Source organism: Triturus cristatus, chromosome 8 (genome assembly GCF_964204655.1).
Source record: "Triturus cristatus chromosome 8, aTriCri1.1, whole genome shotgun sequence".
Lineage (NCBI taxonomy): Eukaryota > Metazoa > Chordata > Amphibia > Caudata > Salamandridae > Triturus > Triturus cristatus.
In genome coordinates, this window is record NC_140591.1 from 1617383448 (window position 1) to 1617409422 (window position 25975).

At 47.4% G+C, this 25975-nt stretch overlaps 1 protein-coding gene across 2 annotated transcripts in view; it reads right to left on the reverse strand.

Moving 5' to 3' along the window:
- LOC146806345 (F-box/WD repeat-containing protein 7-like) overlaps positions 1-25975 on the reverse strand; it is a 458999-nt gene that overhangs the window by 427073 nt on the left and 5951 nt on the right. For both annotated transcript variants that reach the window (XM_085623550.1, XM_085623549.1), the window contains exon 2: positions 6884-7087. In XM_085623550.1, coding sequence (XP_085479676.1) covers positions 6884-7087 — 204 coding nt within the window. The remainder of the gene's footprint in view (positions 1-6883; positions 7088-25975) is intronic.

Consider the following 25975-nt stretch of genomic DNA (forward strand, 5'->3'; position numbering starts at 1 on the left):
ACAAACACCTCTATGCTCGGTCTGTCCCAGTGGCGAAACATCCAATGCTGCCGCAGATGCAAGACGCCTGCGCTCATGCCGACAAGCTCGGCATTCACACCTTTGCAGATCTATACCCAAATGACCGCTTTCTTGCCCCCCCCGGCCCGGGATCTCGCACAAGCGCACCTCTGGACATTCTCCTGTACTATCAACTACGTGCGATCTGCCGGACAGTGTACGACACGTTTCCAGCCCCCCCCCCCCCCACAAGGCTAGAATCCATATATGCATCCAGTTCTGCCCGCAAGCTCATCACGTCCCCGTACAACCAAATACAACGTTCAGCACCCGTGACAGACACACCTGCCCGGGAAGCATGGGGAAATGACCTCCCCACTTCCCTTACCGACGAGCAGTGGACATTTTGCTGTGGTCAACTGGAGTTTTTATCCCTCAACTACAGATTGTGCCTCATCCATTTTAAATTTCTGCACCCCGTATATCAAACCCCTGTCCAAACACATCGAATGGGATTATCTCCAGACCCTTACTGCATACGCGGTCACTTGCCAGCGACAGATTTTATCCACCTTGTCTGGCAATACCCCGCTATCACTGCAGACTGGGGGGGAAGATATTCACTGCCATTGGGAAAGTCATAGACGCTCCACTAGACCCCTCCCCACTATTGCGATTGTTGGGATATGTGGCGGATGTGGCCCGTGGCACCTGCAAACCTGTTGCTTTAATACTGCTTCTTCTTGCAAAACAGAGTCGCAATGAACTGGGGGTGCTCCCAGGCACAGCAAGTCCGAGATTGGCTCAAAGACATTACATACGGTCACGAACAACTGGTCAACCACTGGGAGCTGATGCCACTGAAATCTCGCCCTCATGATATCTGGGAGCCCTTGGCTTACCACCTCCGGCTATCAGAGTCCCCTCCTTCGAAGTTCGATGGACAGATTACGGAACCTCCATCTTAAGGACATATGCTATATCATGTTTCATACTGCTGTTAATCTCCATTACCCTTCTCTGATAACCCTCATGGTTGAAATGTAACATGTTCCGGATGGACAATGGGGAAGGCACCGGGCGAGGCTGTGGTGAGGAGCGGGGGAGGTGAAGCCCTTTCTAAGACCTCGCAAATGTTTTTTTTTGTCTTTCTTCTTGCTGTGTCCTAAAACTGTAACGGTATTCATAAGGTATGTGCTATGTCGTTCAAGACACCGTCAATATAATGTTTGTAACATTGCCAACACTTTGAATAAAGTTTTTAAAAAGCGGTCTGTAGTCAAGACCAGAAACTGTTATAGGATTCTTCAACCACTACACCACAGCATCAGTCTCTAATCAACAGCAATTGGAACCCTCTCTAGGGTGCCTGGACACTCTCAAAGTACATTTATCAAAGCATTAGCTTATCAAAGCATTAGCTATTCAGAGCCTCCCCACCACAAATACTCATCACAGCAGAGCCATTACCCGAGAGCAAAAAGAAGAAAGGAAGAGAAGTGGGAAACGCTCTCAAAACCCTAAAACCTCCAGAATCATCCTATGATTAACACAAACATTTGATGATTCATATACGATGGACCTAACGCAAGCTAATGGCAGGTGGAACAAAGAAAACATTTACTCAAAGCATCGCATCATCCCTTCCGTCTGAAAGGCAGATGATATTCCTGCAAAAGGAAGCAAGGTAACGTTTAATAACAAGGGACACCAAGAAAACAAATTAAACTCCGACAAACAACATGACAAACAAAAGGAACGTGTGTAACGAAATGCAAAAGCGAGCCAGGTAGGGAATTATTCAACTCCAGTTCACAAGAGGCATAGAATGAAAATTCCAATAGGAGGTCTCGAAAAGGCAAGCCAACTCCTGGCAGAAAGGAAAATCCCTAGTTAGCTCAAGACGAATTCATAAGGAACCTCCTGGTATCCCACATTCAGTGCATTAGAAAAATAATTTTATGGCTAAAGAAATACAAACTATTTGAAAATAATGACTCAACCTAATTTAAAGATTCAAATGCCCACAGCAAAGGAATTATGAATGCATAGGCAGACATAACTGGCACTAACTCATTTGGACCTATATGAAGAAGCCGAACACAGCGATCTACCATACAATGTAGCTTACCATCCTAATTATGTCTTTATCCACACTCCCAAAATGCATGACCCTCACCCTCAAGTGCCACCAACTTACAATGTGCTGCTCTCTGCGCTTCTGAAGTCTGAGGGTTTTACAGAAAATGGTCCCCAAATCATATAAAGCCAAAATCTAGAGTTGATTCCAGAGTCGAGCTCAGCTGTAGATATGTTAGTCATGGAAGTGAGGTAAGCTTTGGATAAGAAGGCAGCTTGAGTTTCCTCTTCTTTGGAGCACAGACCACTAATATCCATCCATTCCAAGCACTACATTCATAGTAAGTAGGATGCCATGGCTCTGTGATATCCAGTGTACATGTACTGCCCAAGAGTAAAATACAAAAGGGGTCTGTACGTAACAGATGGCTTTACAAAAAAGAACACCCGAGTTCTTGAAGCCTAAGTTAATGGCCACCTTTGACTACACATAGCACAACTGAATGAGGGTCCCTACTTCTGTTCCGTTTGCCATCTGCCGAGGGTCAACTTTCTTTGCTACTACTACACTTTTAATCCTGATCTTGTGGCATTTTCAAAGTTTCTGGACTGCGTGCAGTACCTGCATCCATCCTCTCTTCAGTCCTCCATTCAGAATTAAGTATCGTGTTCCTTAAAGTAAGGAAAGTCTTTCACAGGAATGTAGACTTCTCTTCTTCCCTCTCGGCTTTGACCCCTTTCTTCTGCATTCCTGCAGCACTTGTTCAACATCCTAGAGTCACAATCTCCAGGTAGCTACCATTTGGGTCTCCACTACTAGGTTGAAGTTGTCAGCTCACAATGCAATGGGGATTCACGAACCCACAGATAGCGTGGCGTACCTGTGCATGCATTTCCACTGTATAAAAAAAACTTTGTAGATGGCTAGACATTATGCTAACAATGCTTATTTACACAGGGGTTGCTTATATACAAAGAGAATCAACCTTAGATTTTATTTTTTCCAAAAATCGTAAGGATAAATTACGAATGGAGTTCAGGCTTGGTAAAATAGGTTACATAGTCTGCAGCTGCTGAAAGAGTATAACCGCCCTAATTTTAGCCACCCCAGAAACAGCAGATTTGTCTTTACACCAACAGTACCTCAAGAGCAACAAAAAACAAAAGAGACAGCAGATTTATATGTCCAAATTCATAATCATGTATTTTGAATCTAACATATTCACATACAAATCAAGCCAGAGCAAACTTCAACACAACAAGGAGTCTACGAGTGCCTCACACATTAAAGATTTATTGTGTACTGTAGTGTTCATATTCGGTGTATTGTGGCACATGACAGTACAGGCACAAGGGCAATGGGTGTGGGTGTGGAAATACATTTATCAATATTGGGATTTCCATAACAATGAACATTTATTCAATATCCCCATTACTGGTTCAGTGAGCAGGCATATGTTATCCAAGTCCTAAGTAACTGATTGTGTGGTGTTAATAACCAAATATTAACAAACGTTTTTGAGTAAGAGAAAACCAAGGTTCAAACAGGGCCCCCGGTCCCACTTACAACTGAGGAATGCAGATGATGTGCAAAAATCCACCAGTACAACATAGTAAATAGCTTCTTTACATCTGACGAGATAGATTTCAAGGCCCTTGGGTCAAGCTCTGTTAATACATAGTTAAAAATTATACAATGCCAAAAGTACCTGTAAACTGCGATATTAAAATAATACGGTATTGTGCTGTGTTAGCAAAGCTAAGTTTAGTCTTAAGATGTTTGATGGGGTAGACAATTGTGAATGTATGTAAGGCTGTTGTAGAGAAAGCCTGCCTGTCCAAAGTCTTGAGTCTGTCACGTTAAAAGTATGGCCCTAACCTCTGTAAATTTCAAGTAGTAGTCCTGGTTCTTGGTTGGATTCAAGTCATCAGCCTCTTAATACAATCCACGAAGACTACAAATCAAGCGAGTCAGCTTGAAACATTCCCACTTAAGATAAGCAAAACACGGATCTACATTTACCACAGTTACCAGCAGAGGTACATGTAACTCAGTCATAGTAGAATAACTACAATTTGTAATAACTTTAAAACAGCTGACAGAACAAGCACTGGGACCTTTGCCTTGATTTAGTTTCACCTATAAAAGGCTATAACTTACCTTTTGGCTTTCCCAATGCTTGTTATTGATGGTGAACATCGGCAAAGAATTTTTAAAAATGTGTTGCAGAGCTGAACAGCAATGAGGGGACTGGCATGAAAAAAAATATCTGTGGGAGCAATGGAGGAGACGTGTGCGGTAAGCAACTAAATGCTGCCAAGTGCCAGCACTTAGAAGGAGAGGCAAAGAAAAACAAACAGAATGGTGAATGGGGGAGCAACAGACAAGAGTTGGGGGGTTGCAGAGCAGCACAGAGGACGGGACCAAGAGCGAGAAAACACATCCCCTCCACCCCTGACCAGTCAGAAGCAACTACATGTAGTGACAAGAGAGTTACCTAAGATTGTGGTTAATGGGACACGGTCACTGAGGCAGGTCTGGCACGAGCCGAAATATATCAGACTGAATGGTGAATTCTAAAGACCATATACCTGAGGACTTAGTACAAGTCAAAAGGTGACACCTCTAAGGTGAGGATGATCACAAAGGTAAGAAGCAAAGTTACAGATGGACCACTTAACACAGCTACCCACAAACTAACAATAATTTCTCATCAACATGCACGCAAAACAAGCAGCAATAAATTGAAGCCCTCTTACACCCACTATACCCCACACTTTTGTTTCCCTCTTTTCTTCCTATCCGTCTAGCAATTCATGCTGCAATAAGATGATCATGATAGCCAAGCTCTACCATTGCTCACTGAAGATTACAAACGCTGTAGGCTTAGAAGCGAGCAAAAAAGGGAGGGGGACAGAGAGGGAAGGAGAGTCAGGGAGACTCCAGCTCTTTAAGCACTAACCAAGACAGATTTTTGTTAACAGACCTTTTTCAAAACTATAGAAAAAAAAACAAGCTACACCAGCTTCAGAAAAACAAATGTCAAGACAACACTGAATAAATATAAAAGTGCACAACAGCAAAAAAAAAAAACACAGTTCAAAAGAAAGAGTGAGGAAAGATAACAAGCAGAGCTGCGCTAAGGAAATATACCAACAGCACTACAAAACGAGACTGCAGTAATGTACTTAACTACCCAGGATCAAACTTGGATTGTGCTGGAAAAAAAACGAAACAAAATGGGGCTCAGAGTAAGATGTAAATGTAACCTGAGATATCAGCATATGCTTCTTGCCAACATGCATGTACCCCCCACCCCCTCAGAAGAGGAGGGCTAGAGGTGAAGCTGAAGCACTATAGGGACTCTGGATTGAAAGATCATTAGGGGAAAGCTGTCAACAGCTGGAACGTCTGTCGCCCAACTACCGCCTCCGGCTTATACACTTCAAATACCTCCATCGCCTTTATCGGACGCCCACACAGTTGCACAGAATGGGGCTCCGGGTAGATGATTGTTGCTGGAAATGCGGTACCCCAAAAGCAACATTTTTACATTTAGCTTAGCACTGGAGGCCAATAGCAAACTTCTGGCTTGAAATTTACAGACATATAAAAGATATCACTGGGTTGGACCTCCCCTGCACACCTCTTACGTCCCTGCTTGGAGTGCTAGTGAAGGTACCCCCTAAATCACGCAAGCTACCTGAAATGCTCCTATTGATGGCAAAACGACAGATAGCCTTACACCGGGGAGCAGTTAGACCCCCGTTAAAGATTGGGACACAGCTGTCTACCTACTGGGAACTCCAGCCGACCAAATCCCGACCTAAAGACATTTGGGAACCATTTGTAGCTTGGTTAAATACTAGAGCGGAAGATGATTAATGTATCGATTCCATGATATGTGTTCCTAATGTGATACCCACTAGACTGCGAGATGTAGCTTTACCCCGGGGATGTAATGCAGAGATGTCCTACTGCAAAACGAATGTTAATTGACGCTTTATATTACAGGAACTATTGTGAAGCCCACACAAAGGGCTGGACTACTTGGAATGTTGACATGTCTGATTTAATTATTACAGCACTGCAATGTATGTTCTTTTTCGTGTTGCTCTCATTTTGAAAATGCAAATAAAAAGCAATTTAAAAAAAAGATTAGGGGATGCACACCAATTCCATGACTGGAAACGAGGACATTGAGCCACAGAGTGGGTTTAGAGTAATAATGGTTCATTCAATGGCGGAATATTAGCATACTTAGCAATTGCTGATAATGAAACATAATTTATCCGAGGTGTTGAATCTGGTGCCAGAGAAATGAAGCAGTATGAAGTACCTGTTGTAGCACCTGCTAAGTTTCATTAAAAATAAAACTCAACTGTGGCACAGTTTGACCCACTGGCGACAAAAAAAAGCATTACACGACCCAGGTACACACAGAGGAGTGCCATCTAAGCTGAAGTCATCCCACGGCTGCAGCATCCCATTGGTTGCAATGTTCATCAGAGCTTGGAGTAGGCCTATTATACAAAATGCCAGGCTCTACTGTTATCCACAATAAGCTTCTTGCCACTCTAAAACAGTCTGAGGATTTCGGGTGGCAAGAAACAGACAAAGGAGAACAGAAACCGGTCTGAGGCAAGTGCACCAGGGGGCACTCCAAGGGTATGTGAAGATGGCAACTCCAACTTCTGCACCTAAACATCAGTGGGTAATGTGTGTTGAAGGTGTTTTCCATGGGCAGTTAACCCGTCACAACGAGCCACTTTACCAGTGAATTGTTTCTCCGTTCCCACATACCTGAGATACATTGCCATTCAAGGCATCTCCTGTAGAACTGGATGGCCTTGGCTGTGTGTTGTTGTGCGAGCAGCTACCCCGGCCAGTATCACCACTGCACTGCCTCTTCCTGCACGTCAGGCGGTCACTGTTAATTTCCAGAATGCGAGTGGTAATCCCCTTCACATGCAGGAGGTCTTCTAAGGAGTTGAAACCCTTCAGCTCCTGTGAACACAAACTAGCATAGTAAGAAACGAAATTCAGCTCAAAACAAGCACAGATACAATTTTACATCTAACGGTTGCAGTATCAAATTGAAAAGGCAGCACACACAGTCAGGAGCACAGGAAAAACAAAATTATGTGGTTGCAATGTTTTCTGCATAATTATGTATTTTTGAACTTGCCATATATTGCTCCTTTTGCTGACTAATTCACAGAAAATAGCTTAGTTTTAGCATAAAAAGCTCAAGTGGTATTAAAGAAACATACCATGCCGTGTGCAGCACAGTGACAGGTACATTTCAGCTGGACAACTTCAATTGCGGATTGTAATTGTAAGCCATTAAACTGGTACTAATGTAGTGCAACTTTTGCCCACAGAGTCCTAATGTACATATCTGGTGGACCGTGAATCATATTTTGTGTGTAACATGAAAATACAATTTGTGTGGTGTGTGCGTGTAGAATCTGTATGTCATTCAGAGAAAGTAAAATTAATAATTCTTTTTTGCTGGAAAATGCTTTTTCATTACCCGTGCAAATTCATATTATATTGACCCATAAGGGTTAATAAAATAGTGTTCCTGTGATTGAACAAGAACACAGTTATTGTTGGGGACAATATTTTCATTAATATCTGGTGAATGCGTACACCTCACTGAAGAAAGCAATAAGGGATAGACTGGATCACCACATTCGCCATACTTATCGCCAGAGAAAACAAAGAGAGGGTAGGCCTTTGGCATGGCTCATCAAGAGAGACACCACATGCTCCCATAATAGAGGTTAAGGGCAGTCATATCAGACATGTTGAATAACCGGCCCTCGGCAATGATTTGCAGCGGTTACGCTGTTTACACCTTTCTGAGCTCTCTCCCTGCAGGGTCACACTCCAACAACAGGAAATACTCAATGTCCCACTCACAAAGGAAACAAGCATTTGCAATGCAATATGTCTCGCATTAGTTAATATCAAGCTACTGCTCTGCAAATGTTACAGAACTGCAGCTGCCTTTGATTTTTTATCCATTGACTTTTCAAGCAATGGCTGCATGGTTTACCTATAGAATTATCTCGGCCAATGTGGGGTTTTTGACAGAAAAATTATTAGCGGGTTATGTTAAAGCATATCAATCCGGTATGCTCCCCGAGTCAATGCATAAGGCGGGGACAGTACCCATCCCCCAAGTCAGACTGACATCCATCCGACCTGTCTGCGTATTGCTATCTATCTTTGTTAAGAATTGATGGGTCGGTGCTTAGTAAAGCGTCAGTGACTAGGCGGATTGAAATTGTCCCTGGACTGGTGCACGAGGATCAGTGCAGGTTCATCTCGAGAATTAACAAGAATTGTAACCTACGCAGCTGTCCCAAATCATACATGAAGCACAGCTAGGGGAATGACGAGTTCGCCTTGGCCCTGCTTGATACTGAGCAAGTCTTTGACACCGTAAACTGGGAGTATATGCTTGGAGGTTTTGACTCCGTTGGGATTAGGGTACAACTATGTCAGATGAGTTAAGTTTTTATACACCGACTCCTTGGCAAGGGAGCGCACGTCAGGTAGTCCTAGAGCGATCTGCATTGGAGTGGGGACGAGGCCAAGGGTGCTCCCTCTCCCCTTTATTTGCCCTCACAGTGGAGCCACCAGCTGGCTGGCTTGGGAGTGCCCTGCGGCTATTTGGGGAGGGGGCACACTCGCATAGTGTCTATGTATGCAGACGATGCCTTGATTTATGACCGGCAGTCGACTTGCCCAGTCCCTACACGCCTTTGAACAATGTGAGGAGGTATTGGTACAGTGCATCAACTATACGAAATTGAAGTTGCTTCTGTTGGAAGGACTTATGGATCTAGACTAGAAGCTCAACAGCTACAGACGGTGGTTCTGGATTGCACTGAAGCAAACTGAAGATAATTGGGGGAGTTGTGTTGATAATGAGACCGAGAGCTAGAAGCTGAATATGCGAAGAGTGGTGCCAGGGCTTCAAACTTCGATTACATTTTGAAATATGCTACAATTGTCAGTTATGGGAAGGATAGCACTATCTAAAATGGCCTTTCTGCCTTGGTACCTCTATGTCTATCAGGTCACAATGATTGAGATGCCACAACAAGTGTTTGTGGAATTCGATTCACTACTCGTTGAACTGATTGGACAGAGAAATGAAGTAGAGGTAAGAAAGAGAACTACTTTGAAGAGAGAACGGACCTTGGGAGGGCTGGAGATACCCAACATGGAGGTGTATTACAAGGCATCCCAGGTATAGCATGATGTGCATTGGCTGGCGAAGCAGGAAAACTGGGCAAAAGACTGCTTAATGCATTAGGCAGTTTATTGATGGGGATCAGAGGATGCCCCTCCAGATACCATTTGTCATAAAAACAAGTTTGTGGTATATGGGACACAGTGATCAAAAAGATCTGAAAAGGCTCCCTGTGTGCACCAGCTATGCATATTTGTAACATTTATCCCTTTGCACAGTGCTCAAAGTTTGTGTCCGGATCTTTGGGAGGGGAGAGATGCTAGACACTGGCAGATCTGTACCCCGATAATAGATTTTTGCGCTTTACTATAGCACTTTGCTATGGGAGCAGGCCCTTTCCATTAGTATGAAAAATAGCACATACAGCTAGGGAGATCTAGGCCACTTTCCCGTAAGCCCCCACGCCCAGCTAAACCATGGTCAAAGCGTATGACCTTTCAAGCTGCAGACTGTAGGCAACATTTGTACAGAGAGCCCTTCATGGGGACAGACCTCTGCCGAGCTTAAAAACACAGGACTCATTAGTTCTGTGAAGTGGTTCCAACCGTATTACACATGTAGACTGAGAGAAAGAGTCTATGGGGGTGAGACAAGTGTCTAGCAATGCCCGTTTTAAACATATTCAATATAATTATGATCACGCGATTTACCAGACTTCTAACAAACTCAGATACACCCTTTGTGTTTCTGTTGACATCCGTACTGTCAGGGCAAAGCAGCTGATTTCATACACATTACCTGGTGGTACAGAGTTTCAGATGTACTGGATAAGCTCGCACACAGCAAAGGCGATGTGGCCCATTCAATATTCCACCCAAGTGGAAAAAGGGGACGGTGACTAGTACATTTCAACTGCTGGGGATGTTACCCGTGAGGAAATGCGCTTTGAGCGGCTTGGTGTTTGGCTGCCAAAAGTTGACAAATGAATGAAAGAAATGGTTGTGTGTGCCACAGCCAAAGAACTAGTGTTAAAGCAAACTCAAAAAGGACAGATGATGGATGGAATGCCGAGTTAATCAGACTTTCACCCCCAGTCACAGATCTGGGTTAAATCCATCGTATTTTTACACACAATGGCATTCCAGTTTAGACCCAGCCATATGCAAATCAGTCTTGACCATAAATTGGGGTGGCAACGTGAGCAAAAGAAAAATTGATTAACCCAGATCTATTGACTGTGGGTGAATGCTCTGCGTTCCATCCATCATCTGTGTATTTTGCTTTCTCGCCCTACGTGTGCCAGGTATGCCTAGACGTGGGTCGGGGCTCACTGTGCCACTGGATTCAAGCTGGCCGGCTGTTGAGGGGCGATGCCCTGAAACCGGTCCCATGATGTTTCTTTCCAGTCCAGGTAGGACCTGACTTGGCAGATCGGCCTGGACGGTTCCTATGAGGCACAGGGCAAGACTGATTTGCATATGGATGGGTCTAAACTGGGGTGGCATGGTGTTCAAAAGAACGATGGATGAATGTTTGATTTGCTGTGCATTCCACCCATCATCTGTGTGCCTTTTGCGTTAAAGCAAACTCGGTAGGAAGAAAAATGAATAGAGGACCTCAAGACGTGGTCAGAGATTATAAGATTACCGAATTCCCCTCAAAATACTAGGCTACCATGAGCGCTGGCCACGTGATTCCTAAGAGAATAATGATTATTGATAGTGGTGTGTTGCTCGGAACTGAACTTTGACAGGTTTATGCCGAGACAAGTAGCTATGTTGGAGAGAGCTGAATATGCATTCAGCATATTGATTATGAGTTATACTACACTGGTTTATACCCAGCTTTGTAGCAACTGACAGGAAGGCCACAGTATCAGTGGCAAACAGTAGGGTGCAACAGTGATTGTCTCAGAAGAGAACGGTCACACATGGGGGATTGCTTGAGATACATTTTGATGGAAATTATTGAGGGGTGCTACTAACCGACCCCTCCCCCAAAATCCCAACTGTCCACGCCACTAGAACCATAGCCTAAGGATGATTTAACTGCAAAATAAAATACAAAAATTACAGAAACAAGCATTCATCAACACATTCATCAACACATACACAAATTACGAAATATTTAATTTTATTCACAAATATTAAAAACAAAAATCTAAATCTTCAATGGGAGGTTGAAGCTTTTGAGGCCACGTTTAATGCACTTGAACTGCTCAGGCTAATCAATCTGAGGACATCAACTCAATTCTTAAGCTCCAATTGCTTAACAGGTACAGGATGTTTTAAAAAATATTAAGTGAACCGGTTGTTTATTTATTGACACTTTATATCACTCTGTTAATATATTTTATTTTCTGAGCAGTCGCCTCCAAGGGTCCCCAGACCACAGGTTAAGAACCCCTGGTGTATGCGGCTAAAGTGTGCTAGGGTTCCAACTGTTTGTGTTCTTTAGAGATTACCGTACAATGTATGCGCCAGCACTGGGGATACTATGCACGACTATTACAATCAAATCAATGGGGAAATTGTGCAGCTTATAAGTTTTGGAAGCAAACATATTTAAAAAAAACTCACTGAAGAGACCTTTGATTCAGCATAGCTGATATTCCGTTTGAGAGAAATGGGTGTTAGAATATGAAAGTGAAATATTGCCTCTAAATTTGCTACATAGCGCCTCATAACTTGCCCTTTATTAATGTGTAAATTGGTGAATCCTGTTGTATAATTCTGAGCTCTACAGCCGTATGATTCCAGTAGCCCAGTTACTAGCATGAAAGCACACGTGCAACTCTCAGGGCAGCTTTGCGTATTTCAAATTACCATTTGCAACACTTACACATTGAATAATGGGTACATGCTGTTCCTCCACCACTAGTTTAAAGGAAAGGATTCCATATTTTTGCTACAAAAACACACAAATCAGTGAATTGCAAAGCTTAGGCACTGAAAAGTATTTTTCTTCCCGAAAGTAAATTAAAATGTCTCTTACTTCGAGGATAACTTTGAAAGAGCAGGAAAGAGTTAACTGTCAGGTCGCTAGCTGGGCGGACTGGCACTTCAGTCAGGCTCCTAGGCCTGGGCAGGTCACACCACTTGTTCTAGGTGTTAACGCCCAGGGGAAGGGCTGGGTGGCACGCTGTTACTCAGCAGCAGTGGAAAGAGATAGTGTGTCTGTCTGACCGACGACAGACCCATGACCCAAGCAGTGCATCGCTTCATCTCAAATGGAGCAGAGACCACTGCAGAGTTAGTTTCTGTGGCGTTTGCCTGCTCTCCCTCTACATGCTCCGACAAGGGCAGTGGAAAGGTACAAGTAATTGAATAAACAGCGCCCATCATCGGGGATCAGAAAGAAATGGCTTGAATTTAAAAACGTATTCTTCCACCAAAATGGTGCTAAAAAAAGGTTTACATCACAATGAACAGAAATTACACTCCACAAGAGTACAGATGAAGACAACTGATAAATACACCAGAAAAAAATACCACACTGTTATCGGAATAAACCTAAAAGAAGAGGGAAACACCTGTGATCTCCTCCAACATCGGAAGCGGCAGACAATGAGAATCAAGAGCACGGAAGAAACCCTTTCAAAAATAGCTCATCCTGCACAGCAATTATTCCTCCACCGCTTCTAACTCCTTACCTGGGAAGCCACTACCAAGAAATAAAAGTGATCAGCAATTTTTTCAATCCATCACTCATCTGACAGGGCTACAACTATCTCACACTCCATTTAATGCTACCGGGAACCTCTGCCCTCTTTTCACAAACACGCATGTGTTTGTCCTCCCTATGCAGATGGCTCTCGTCTTTATATGAACCCAAGACATACTCCTACTCTGTCGGACTTATTAAGACGTTCAGCTTTGGGTGTATTTTCACCAATTTAAACTAAAGCCTTCAAACTTGAGTTACTGTTTATCACCTTCACCGCACTCAAGAGCTTCATCCTACCAATGCTTGTTTGACTCGCTCCGCATGCTTGACTATATAACTACCATCACCCTACGCATCAAAGCTCTGCATTTCCCCTCTTGACAAATCAATTTCCAAGCGAACATCAACTTCAGAAAAAAATGGTGTCCAATGTAAACAGGACTCAATAGCAAAATTAAAACAGTGGTAAAGTCACTAGTCGTTTCAAGATTACATTTTGAAAATGCACTGCTCGCAGGTATATATGCGCCTAATCCTGCCCCTCTTGAGGCAGCCCTTCACGCCACAACCAGGTTGTTATTATGAGTCAGATGCGTTCAGCACAACCCCCTAATCTGCATCATCCTCTAATGGATAGTTGAAGGTTGCAGTATTTTCAAAGAGGGTTGTACTACCAATTATCTCATGTGGGAGCTGCTTCATTCAGAGCTCAGACTAAAAACCTTCCTCTTTTTGGAAATAGTGCTCCTCAGCCAATTCATTCTCAGAGACTGTTACAAATACATAGAACTCTAGCCCAACCATAATCTAAATCAAGACCTCCTTGGAGGCATTGAAAAGAAACGAAAAATCTAAGTTTCCACCAACGCTTTCAAGCTTGACCGTTGGCATTCATATATAGTGGATAACTTGACCACATGGAAAAGTTACAGAATTCCACAAAGTTAAAAACTGAATTTTGGCTGCTTTTTTTAAGTTTAATAAATAACAAACAGTGAACTTTGTTAGTGTTGTCATATGGGATTAGAATAATCTACTGTTTCGAAAAGGTATAGAAAAGTCAGATATCGTTTACACTGTGAATATAATCTTAAAAAGGAGCACTTTTTCCATACACACACCGTCATTCTGCCAGCCTTACTCTTTCGGTCATCCTATTCTGCCTTGCTCTCAGGGTCTTCCCCATGTTGCTATATTTTACTGCCCCTCCTCCAATTGTCCCACTGGCTGTCCCCTGCTACTTATCATCTTTTTCCATCCTCAACTCTCCCATTCTTCTCAGGTCTCCCTCTCCAACTCTTCTTCATGGTTCACCTCTCTTTTAAACAAACCCCTGACCCACCAGTCTGCCTTTCCCCACGCTAACCCCCACTTCTTACACCCCCTATGGCATTGTCCCACCTCATCACCTCCAAACATCCTCCGCCGCTTCATGTTTCTCTTCTTTCCCTTGAGCCGCCTCCTTCAGCCTATATTACTCCAGGGTCTCCAATCTAAGGCCACCCTCACTGAGGTCTCTCCCCAGGCACTACCTCCCTTCTGCTGAAACTCCTGGGTACTCCTTCTACCTCTCCTACTATCTGCCTGTGTGCAATAAGATGCCCTGGGCTCTGTTATTGTGCTTCATCAAGAATTCACTTCTCACAACCTCCTTACTCACATTTTTCCTATGACCCCTGCCTCTTTTCTGTAAGATTTCAGGAGTTTATTTCTGTCTCATTCAGACCTCTATGCACACTTCTATGGGATCTGACCATGTTCGCTGCTTATTTGAAACCCACAATTCCTTTCTGTGCTCCACCTGGCCAAAATATTCCCCCCTCTCTGTGGCACTTTCCTAGCTTGCTGCTAGTCCTTTCTCTCTGACCCTAGGCCTTAAATCTCTTGTACGCGTTGTGCCTTGGGGTGCACCTATATAGCTCATCTTTCTCCCATATGGATTACTACTCTTGTCCCCACCTTATCACAAACTCGTAGTTTGCTGCTGCAACAGAGTTAATGTTCATGGTCTCACCGATCCACCACCCACTGCACCTCTTTCCTTTTACCTCTACCAGTCGTACTTCAGTCCTCTGTCTTTCTGAGCTTACCATGAACACTGTAAGCAGTCTTTAACTTACTCCCAGTACCACCCCCTTCATCTAACCCATCTTTCCCTCTTCTTCTCTCCCATGTTCTCCAACTTGAGGTCTCCCCTGGACTCAGCCTCCCAACACTGAAATTGCAACTCCTGGTGTATGTTTAAGGTCCCCCCATAACTCACCCCTAAGACAAAAGCTCAGATTTGAACTTCATTCAGATATTACATACCAAACATTGCCCAGATGTCTTACTTTAGTAGCAAAAGAAATGTATTGTCCAAAAGCAGACTAGGGAAAGAGGGTGTTATCTTCAAGACATTATGGGGCCCATGCAGCAGCACCCCAATCCAGGCCCCATTCAATTTTAAAGTAGTGAGGTGCATCCAGTCACTACTTATTACGTTTTTATCAAAACATTTACTGTATTTAAATGAAAAGATTGTCTACTTGTTATCTGCATTGGTAGAATACAGGTTTAGGGTTCGCAGCAACAGCACAAACTGAAAGATACTAAACTGAACAGGAAATGGAGAATCTTGGTGCATTTGCTAATGAGAACATGAAGGAAAGGCTTGCACTCTAATCACGGCCACAAGAAATCAACAAAAACTCAAAGCAAACTCATCTGGGCATTTAGGGACTGATGGTTCAGCAAGAGGGTCCGGCTCAGAGATTCATAAACAAAAAAGAGATCTAGCACAATGAGATGATAAATGCCACTAATCGAATGTTCCTAACAACTTTCACTTTAGCAATCAATTTAATTCAATACCATGATGTGAAACAACCCTGATTTATTTAAGTCCAACAATCCCAGGTCTGCCACAAATTCTGGACAGTGGCCAGACAACACATTATATTGCAATACGAACAGTCAGGGACAGACCATGGACTCCCTAGCCCTATGCTCTTTGCACCGGAGTGTGAGAGGTATGAAGGTGGCTGCTTGTGGGTACAGGTTTCTCTCTCTCCTCTTTAACCCTCGATCTCACCTGTCCACTCATATCTTGGGGTTCTTCTAACAATGCCTGCTGGGCACATCATACGTTTTGTTAAACTCCTTTCCTAAAGGTGGCCCACCCAACCTCGAATTTCATGAGTCTCTCCTTTGGACATATGGCTGCATTTATCAGAGACCTTGATGACATCTTCATTCACACCAAAGCCACACTCTATGAAGATGTCAGACTTGTCATTCACCATAGCCATCTCCAAAGACGCTCTCACCCGTACCATCCTCAATGCCTCCCACACTCAAGATATCTTTGCAGACGTTCTCAAGACAGGCAACCTCCTGATGATGACCTCACGAACAAGTTGCCCACCACTCACATACCTTTTATCAGCAGAACGACTGAAAAAGCAGCCTATACAATACTCTAACATCCTATCAACGCCAACCATTTCCTGTAGGACCACAAGCACAGTAATGGCTTAATTGAACATTAGACGCCGCCCTCCTGAACATAGATAAAGATGATCACTGCCTCCTGATGTTGCAGGACCTCTCAGCTACCTTGAACACTGTAGACCATCCCACTCTCATCCACACCATTGAGTCTGGAATGGGTTTTTATAGGTTCTCATTCTACTTATCCAACTATCACCAGTTCCACTCACATTGGCACTTCCTGGTTCTACAACATCCCTGTCACGTGTGAAGTTCCTCATGGAAAAAACACCTCGTCTCCCATGATGTTAAACCCCTAGATGCAGCCCCTTAGGATAACAGTGTCAAAATTCAGCAACACGCAAGTGAAAATAAAATGGGGTTGGCTTTTCAAAACTAGCTACATAATCTGGGGTGCTAGACTGCCCACGGCAAGATGGCCGCTATGCCGGTTGGCAATAAAATATCCGCCAAATATTATACAATTTGTGCTGAAGAGGACTATAATGGGAGGTAGCTGATGGGCATTACAGGAGCTAGCTATTGCAGAAACCCGAAGTTATTCGGAGCAAGAAATCACGGGGGATCTGAGGCAGTGGTCCGCAGGCAGGTCGCTCTTGGCTTGTCCAGCTCCCGTGCAGTGACTACACTGCGCTTGATCCATCGAGAAAGGAGGATTACACAGCTCCGAAGGGTGGCGGAGAGACAGAGTAAGGAATGAGACCCAGATTGAGAAGACTGCATCCTTCGACTCGGGAGCTTAAGTGGGCTGGAGGTTGCCGGGTGCTGACAGCCCCCTTCTGCAAACACGGTGGCAGCAGCCGACTCTTCAATGATGACATGGAGCCAAACCTCAGTGTTAAGTACTGTTGAATATTACTGCCCTAAAGTTGCTACCTGGATAAGCCCTCTGGCTGGGACTAGAGTGAAGCACACTCACTTCAGAACAAATCGCTGATTTTTCTCCCGCCTAAAATGAACTGTAGGACATGGACCGGGCAGGCATTTTGGCTACTCACCAGACACCCGGCCAAAGTACAAAACGCATTCAAAAGATGCCATGAGCACCGGTCAGGGTGCCTATGTTTACGGAGTACTTCATCCACCATGAATACATTTGTTTATCTTCTTTTTCTATGTACCACAAGAGCATACTCAAGCATGGGGAAAACCAAACGAAACCAGTCCCGCTTCATGTTTGAGGCAATGAGCATCACCACACCTCAAATTGATGGCGCCATGGATGAAAATATGAGCCCTGAAATAACAGATAAGGACTCAAGTGAAAAGGAATTGATAACGTTACAGGCCATGCAAGAAAGCCTATTCAACAGATGCAAAGATAGACATATTACACTTGTGCATTTTGATAGTACATCGGTGAAGCTTGATAAATCGCACACATCACCACAGTGGAACAGCGCATCTCTGACACTTAAGATGATGTAAAACAAGCCTCAACCAAATGCTTAAACACAGAAAAGGTAAGTCCCACACAACCCCCGAAAAAGCCTTGCTGGATATTAGAGACTGGCTGGACGGCTCAAGAGCTGATAAAGTGTTTCTGGGAGCCGCCCTTGTGGTGGCCAAGCAAGACATTGCAATTGCATGGAATAGTCCCGCCCCGCCCACTATAACTAAATGGCACAGAGGAGTGGACTGGTATGCCGTTCAGGAACTACCGTTATACGAGGCCAGAGGCTGTCCGGTAAAGCACAAGATCTGGGGTAAAAAGCTGGGATTGCTGGAATAATTACTCTCCTTGTTGTCCGAATACCACCCTGTACGTCATGCGCAAATTGGAGAAGCAACTGTGTACACGTCATAACTGATTTTATTGGCTTAATGTCACATGTGTTGGCGCTATTGATTATGCTTTATTGTTTACTTTCATGTTTTATCATCATCAGTTTATAAAAACAGAAAAGGTTCTGGCAGTGACCCAAGCAAACAATCATTTGCAATGCAATAGGTCTCGCATTTACGCGAGTTTGAGCTATTGACATTGCAAACGACAATGCTTTTTATTTTTGTTTTTAAAAAACATAAATAAAAGGTATTGTGATTTACGTAAATGCGAGACCTATTGTATTGCAAATGCTGGTTACTCTTGCTATGTGTATTTCACAGTCGACGGTGATCTGTTTGTAAGCATTAGCTGATTCCTGCAAAGGCTTAAGACCTGCTTACCCCCAACAGGCAAATCCAAGCAGGAATACTGACTAGTCTGCTCTAAACACTTTTTAAATACTAAACAAGGAAGACATTTGGCTATTTCCATGCTGTTTCACTAGAGGGGCAACCAAGCAAAAGATGCTGCACTATGGTGCCAAAATTGTGTAACCAGACTGATGGGGGCTGAGCCTGAAGTATGCTCTCATTATGGGCTGCCAGCTTCTCTGATCCCAGACCTTCCTAGCAGAAAGGGCCATGGAAGGGTGTTGAAAGTAGTAGCCACACTGCTCACCCACCTAATGTGTCATATTTAGCGCTAGTTTTGCAAGAACTAGATATTTTAGAGTGATGGAGGGGGATCTGAGGGTGCTGCCTTCAGAGTTCAAGAGAATAAATGAAGTCACCCCTCATCCTCATGTGCTCTATTTGGGCCCCTCTACTGTCCTTATGTCAGGACCCCGAGTCCTCTTTTTTGCTCTTACCAGGCACATATTCATATATCTCCCTATCCGGCAGGCCTGGATTCCTTTTATATTGATGCCCCCGATACCTGCAGGCTAGCCAGTTCACAGCAAGCAGGTTACCATCAACAAATAAAACACAGGGGAGGAGGAGCCTAGCGCGCATCTAAGATGGTCGCGTGAGCACAGGGCTCCCCGGACCCTTTCTGCTCCTCGGACTATATCCTGAGATTATCCTGATTTGGTTTATGGAATCTGGGAGATGAAGACCAGCTGATCATATATCTCTTTTTAAAACTCTAATTGGACCTGGGAATCCTGAGTTGTCGTCGTCGGAACTTTTGGGACCCACCCGGCGGAGGTGGCCGGGGTGAAGGTGACCCGTGGGGCCGGGCTGCAATTGAACAACAGCGGCCTCAGCGCGGTGCCAGTTGCCGAGTCAGCGCTTTCGGTTTCGATTTTGGCCTTCAGGAGATCGGCTGGCGTGCGTGCTCAAGGTGGCGAGGTGCCTCCTGGGCCTCTGCCCGAGGCTTGCTTCCATCTGCTACTGGTGGGCCTGACGCCTCCGACCCCCACATCGGCAGTTTGTGGTCCTTTGGCTGGCGCCCGCACACCTTTTGATCGGAGGTCCCATTGAGAGACTGCGCTCGCATGGCGGGCAAAGGGGGTCCGGAGGGACGCAAGACCAAGGCTTCTCTGCGCGGGGGAGCGGTCCAGAGCAACAACATGGACCGCTACACCCAGGGCAGGGGGCCCCCTGGCGCTACTGGCCTCTCCCCGGATGCTGCGGGGGGAGGCACGACCGTCTCTGCGGAACTTTCCCTGCAGGACATTATGGGCGCCATCGAGGGCATCAGGGAAACCATCGCGACGCAATATGAGGCCCTGGCCCGTAAGATCGACACTGTCGCAATCGATGTCACCCTGATTCGGGCCGACCTCTCCAAAACCAACGAGAAGGTCCAGGCCCTTGATACACGGACCTCCACCCTGGGTGCGGAGGTGTCGGATCTGCGGGCCGCGCTTGGGGACATTAGAGTGGTCAACGACCATATGGCCCGGCGGCTTGAGGACTTCGAGGGACGGGCCCGACGCAACAACATCCGCATCATTGGTGTACCGGAGTCCTCAGACGGCCGCCCGGTGGACCTCGTGGTCGAGGAACTTATCCTGCAACAGCTGTCCCCGGCTGGCCTAAGTAAATTCTTCGCCGTGGAGCGGGCCCATCGAGTTCCGGGCGGCCGGCCGCGGCCGGGGGCCCCCCCGAGGCCTATCGTGGCTAAACTGTTCCACTACAGGGACCGCGACGCTATTCTGCAGGCTTCACGGACCCGTGGCCCGGTCCGCTACGAGAACTCGACCATCAATTTTTATCCGGACTTCACGCAACTGGTCCAGAAACAGCGGATGGGATTCCAAGGGGTGAAGCGCCGTCTCCGCGAGCGGGGCCTGAAGTATTCGATGATCTACCCGGCGAAACTCCGAGTGGAGCATGGAGAGCGGACAGCCTTTTTTGACTCTCCTGTGGCCGCAAGTGACTGGCTGGACTCGCTGCCGGACGGGGGTGGCCGGCCCGGGCCCTCTGGGGGCACCGCAGGTGACGGGTCCCCTTAGACTGACATTTGGTCCTTGCTTTTGCGGTTTTGCACTGTGCAGTTGGGTCTTACTTCTTTTGCATACTGTGTCTTACCAGGACCCGTGAGGGGCGCGGGCGGGTTCGGGTCCCTTTCCTCCTCCGGGGTCTTTTTGTAGAATGGGGTTAGGGGGGCGACAGGCACACTGCAAGTTGGGGGGGGTCATTGGCCCGCAGGGGTGCAGGGTGGGGGGAGCTGGACTTGGGGTGGGGTTGGGGGGGAAGGGGGGTTGTTTTGTTGTGTGTTTTTTGTTTACAGGGCGAGGTATTGATTTTTGTCCATATTTGGGAACCGTGCTGCGGGCTGGGGGCCTCTTGATCTATTGGAGGGGATGGGGGGAGACGGGTTGAGGCTTATGTCGTGGAACGTCAATGGGTTGGGGGATCGTATTAAGCGGGGTGTTGTACTGCAATATTTGCGTCGTGTGACTCCTGATGTGGTGTTTCTCCAGGAGACGCACTTGGTCGGCAATGTCTGCCATGCGATGAACAGGGGGGGATACCGCCTCGTAGCTCATTCTGGTTTCACAACGGGCTCCAGGGGGGTGGGCATTCTCCTGCGAACCTCCCTTCCGGTGGAGATCACGAGGATAGTCTCGGATGACAGAGGGCGCTATGTGTGTTTGATTGGGAGGTGGGAGGGGCAGCCCCTTACCCTGGTTTCAGTCTACGTTCCCCCGGGTCTCCAGAACTCCACCTTTACTGACTTGGGTCGAATGCTGCTTGACCTTCCGGACGGCCTCCTGCTCATGGGCGGGGACTTTAACTCTGTGGTTTCGGGTGAACTGGATCGTCACCCACCGAGGACCCTCCCCGCTGCCCAGTCATGGCTGGGTGGGATGTTGGAGACCTTCGGCTTGGTGGATAGTTGGAGACTAATGCATCCGACCCAGTGTCAGTTTACCTTTCATTCGGGGGCGCATGGGAGTCTCTCTAGGCTGGACTACTTCCTTATGCCCGCGGCGCAGACTGGTCGGATTCGAGAGGTCAGACACTTGGCGCGTGGTATCTCCGACCATTCTCCGCTGTGGCTTCTCTTTGACACCGGGTCGCGGTCTGCAGGGCGGGTAGCTCCTATTAACCCTTGGTACCTGCGGGACCCTGCGACTCGTGACAGCCTGGTTAGGGCCATGGACCAATACTTCAGTGAAAACGAGGGGTCGGTGTCGTCTGCGTTGTCCCTTTGGGAAGCCTTTAAAACTGTGATACGCGGACACGCCCTCGCCCAGATAGTGGTGGCCAAGAAGGTTAGGAGCGAGGCGGTGGTGAAGCTGGAGACTGACATCTCGGGGTTGGAGTCGGCCCTGGAGGCGAATGTTACTCCGGACGGGCTACATGCCCTTAGCCTGAAACAGTTCGAATATAGGTCCATGGTCACTGATGCGGCCAAAACTATGTATAGGGAGCAGCAGGGCCGATTGTATGGCGCGGGGGACAAGGCGGGAAAGTTGATCGCGTGGCTGGACAAAAAGGAGAGAGTGAATCGTGTGGTCCCCGAGTTGCGTGCTGCTGACGGTGTGTGTGTGACTGAGCCGGATGAGATTGTGGAATGTTTCGCTGACCACCTCCGGGCGGTGTACTCCCCGGTGACTGACAGGGATGAGGAGGACTCTCGCCTCCTACTGAGAGATATTGCTCTGCCCGGCCTGTCCGTTGAGGACCGGGAGCGGCTGGACGCTCCCTTGTCGTCGGATGAAATAGCGACCGCGATCCGTTCCCTTCGCTCGGGCAAGGCTATGGGTCCTAACGGTCTGCCCATTGAACTATACAAATTGCGTCCTGATAAGCTTGCGCCCTTCCTCAGCCGCATGTTCCGCGACTCTCTCGCGGCGGGTTCCCTTCCGGCCGACCAGCGCTTGGCCACTATAGTCGTTATCCCCAAGGAGGGCAAGCCGCGAGACCGCTGTACTTCTTACCGGCCCATTTCACTGCTCAATGCGGAGCCCAAAATCCTGGCGAAAGTCCTGGCCAATCGATTGTTGAGTGTCGTGTGCGACCTTATTCATCCGGACCAATGCGGCTTTATCCCGCACCGCAACACCGCTCTTAACTTGCGGCGTCTTCACGGTGCCCTTGCCAGGGCGGAGTTCCTCTCCGAACCGGCCGTGCTGGTTTCTTTGGATGCCACGATGGCCTTTGATACTATTGAGTGGCCCTTCCTCTGGGCCGTCTTGGATAAATTCGGCTTTGGAGAGGGATTTATTGGCTGGGTGAGGCTCCTTTACACGGGACCCATGGCTCAAGTGGTGGTGAATGGGCGGGTCTCTCGGCCCTTTGCCCTCGGCAGGGGCACGAGGCAGGGGTGCCCGTTGTCCCCGTTGCTTTTTGCTCTCGCCCTGGAGCCACTCGCTGCCTGGCTCCGTTGGGAGCCCTCGCTTAGAGGGATCCGGTGGGGCCCGGGCTTCGAAGATCGGGTCTCGCTGTATGCGGACGACATTCTCCTGTATCTCACCTCACCGCGGCAGTCACTCAACGTCCTTTTTGACGTTCTGACCTCCTTTGGGAACAATTCGGGTCTCACGATCAATTGGTCTAAATCCTGCGTTTATCCCATCTCTGGTGGTCCTCCTCTCCTGCCGCCTCGGCTCCCGATTCAGATATCTCTGAGCGGCTTTAAGTACCTGGGGATATACGTTTCGCTGGACCCGGTGGCTCGCTATGAGCAGAATCTCCTGCGTCCACTTCGGCGGCTGCGGGAGGACACGGCCCGGTGGTGCAGGCTCCCCCTGTCCCCGCTGGGTCGGGCCGCGCTGTTTAAAATGATGTCCCTTCCCAGGTTCCTCTATGCACTCCAGAACTCCTTCGATGTTATCCCAGTGGCCTACTTTCGGGAGGTGGAGAGCCTGCAGAGGAGACTGGTGTGGGACGGGCGGGCGCGTATTGCTCTTGCCAAGCTCACTCTCCCCTGGTATGACGGGGGCATCGCGCTTCCTGACATTCGCAGGTACTATTGGGCCTCGCAGCTATCTGCCATTAACCACGCCACGTATGCGCCCGGCTTGAATCCGGCGTATGAGATGGACAAGTTCCTGCTTCCCGGCGGGAACTACAACAGGGCACTTTATTCCCGCCTGGCTGGCCGGACCCTTACGGGTCCTACTAAGATTGCGGTGCGGACCTGGAGGGCTGCCACTGCGGCCATGGGCTGGAGTGAGCGATTAACATGTGCTACTCCCTTGTTTGCTTCCGACCGCCTGGGAAGCTTGTGGACCACGAAGGGGTTTGACCAGTGGGACACGATTGGTATCAGCAAAGTGGGAGACCTGTGGCACAAGGGCGCGGTAAAGACTTTCGCGGAGCTCCAGGCCGAATACGAGCTGACCGACAGGGAGTTCTTCCGCTACGCCCAGGTTCGGCACGCCCTGCTCTCGGTCTTCGGGGAGGGGACCAAGATCCCTGTTTCATCGCCCCTCGAGGACCGCATACTTGATGGACATGTCCCTGATAGTACTATTTCTTTAATTTATAAAAAATTAATCAATCACCGGGCGGACCTTCTTGTTCGCCTTCGGGAGGCTTGGACTGGGGACGGGGTGGAATTGGACGACGAAGATTGGCAGTCTGCACTGTCGTCCCCCAAGGAGGTTGCCATTCCGGCTCGTCTTCGGTTGGTACAGCTCAAGATTCTCCACCGGGTGTATGTGACGGGTCCGCGCTTGGTCTCGATGGGATTTTCCGGCGACGGGCTCTGTAAGCGAGGCTGTGGGCTCAGCGCCACCTTTCTTCATATCCTTTGGGAGTGCCGCGAGGTGGCGGACTACTGGCGCCGGGTCCACACGGTTATGGGACAGGTCACCGGGGTTGTGCTGCTGCCGGAGGTGCGTCGCTGTGTCCTGAATGTGTGGGAGCCCAATGACTACAGCGCGGCTCAGACTCGGTGGGCGGCCCTAGGGAACATGATTGCCAAGAGGGACATAGCGCAACTTTGGGGCGCTCAACGGCCGCCCACCGTGTCAGTATGGAAGGAGAATATGGACTGGTGTATGTTTAGGGAGAAGACTGTGTATGTGGCCCGTGGCAAGCCGGGGGCATGGGGTAGAATTTGGGGGCAATGGAACGCGTATCGCGGAGGCATCTGTACGCCCCCCCTGGTAGATACTGATATCGCCATGTCCCCCTGACCCTTGATGGCTCCTGGCGCCTTTTGGAACAACTACATATGGACGTTCATCTTCCTTGACCCCCTCCCCCCCCCCCCCCTCCGTCCCCGGCCTCCCGGTACTCCTTTCTTTAGCGGTTTGCTCAATTGTCCTGACTGGAGTTTCCCGGGGGGAGCCTGACCCGCACTGGTTTCCCTCATAACTCGCCTTATGTTGTGTATTGTTTGTCTTTTTGTTTTTGTGATTGTTGGACTTACGCTTCCTGTTCCTCGAGAACTATCTGGAGCCACTGCAGGGCAGTGCCCTGGGAACTGATTGTAGCTTTGATATGTGTAGATTTCCTTCTGTACCTAGCGGCCGGCCCGAGTGGTTGTAGGCCCGTACTTGTAACCGAATTATTGCTTAATAAAACTTTTTCAAAAAAAAAAAAAAAAAAAAAACAAATAAAACACAGCAGCCATTTGAAAGTCTGCAAATCAAAATACTCACAGGCTACGATTTGTATTTGTAGGTCAAAAATGAAAAAAGCCTAGGATTTTAACACCTCCTGCACCTATGTGGCACTTGGCACATTTACACGCAAAGGCTTTCAAATCTCTGGGACCCGTGCAAGATGTCCACAGGGGAATCCATCCTTCAAACCTTCTGTACTGTACATTACTAGCATCACTCTAAAAGCAGCTTTTACGCCAACTGCATCGGTAAAAATGTCCCATCCCAGACAGTGCCACACTAATCTCGCGCACAGCATTAACATTTCCCCAGGAACTTAATTAAACTGCGTATTTGTTGAGCACTAATACTCAGCCCTGCCAAGTATCACGCATTAGGCGTTAGACTAACACATTTTCGTGTGATGATCCGCATCACCGTACAAAAATGCAAGGTCACTCCTTCATAGAGCCTTGTGACGTTGCGGACACCAGCTTACGCAGGAAATGGGAGCGCTGCTATTAGCACTCATCAGGCAGCTCAGTGTATGTGAGACAGTCTAGTCAGAAGTGCACTGCTCCGCATCGGTAGTCACGTGACATGGCGTCACATGACTGCAACATTGTGTCCCTGAATTGCAATGGCGCGATTAGCGGGCGGCAGTTATGCTTAAGTTTTGTTTGGCACAGGCAGCCCACCGTTCCTCGCACTGCTGATGCCTGTGGCTTTCGTCATGCAAATACGTCC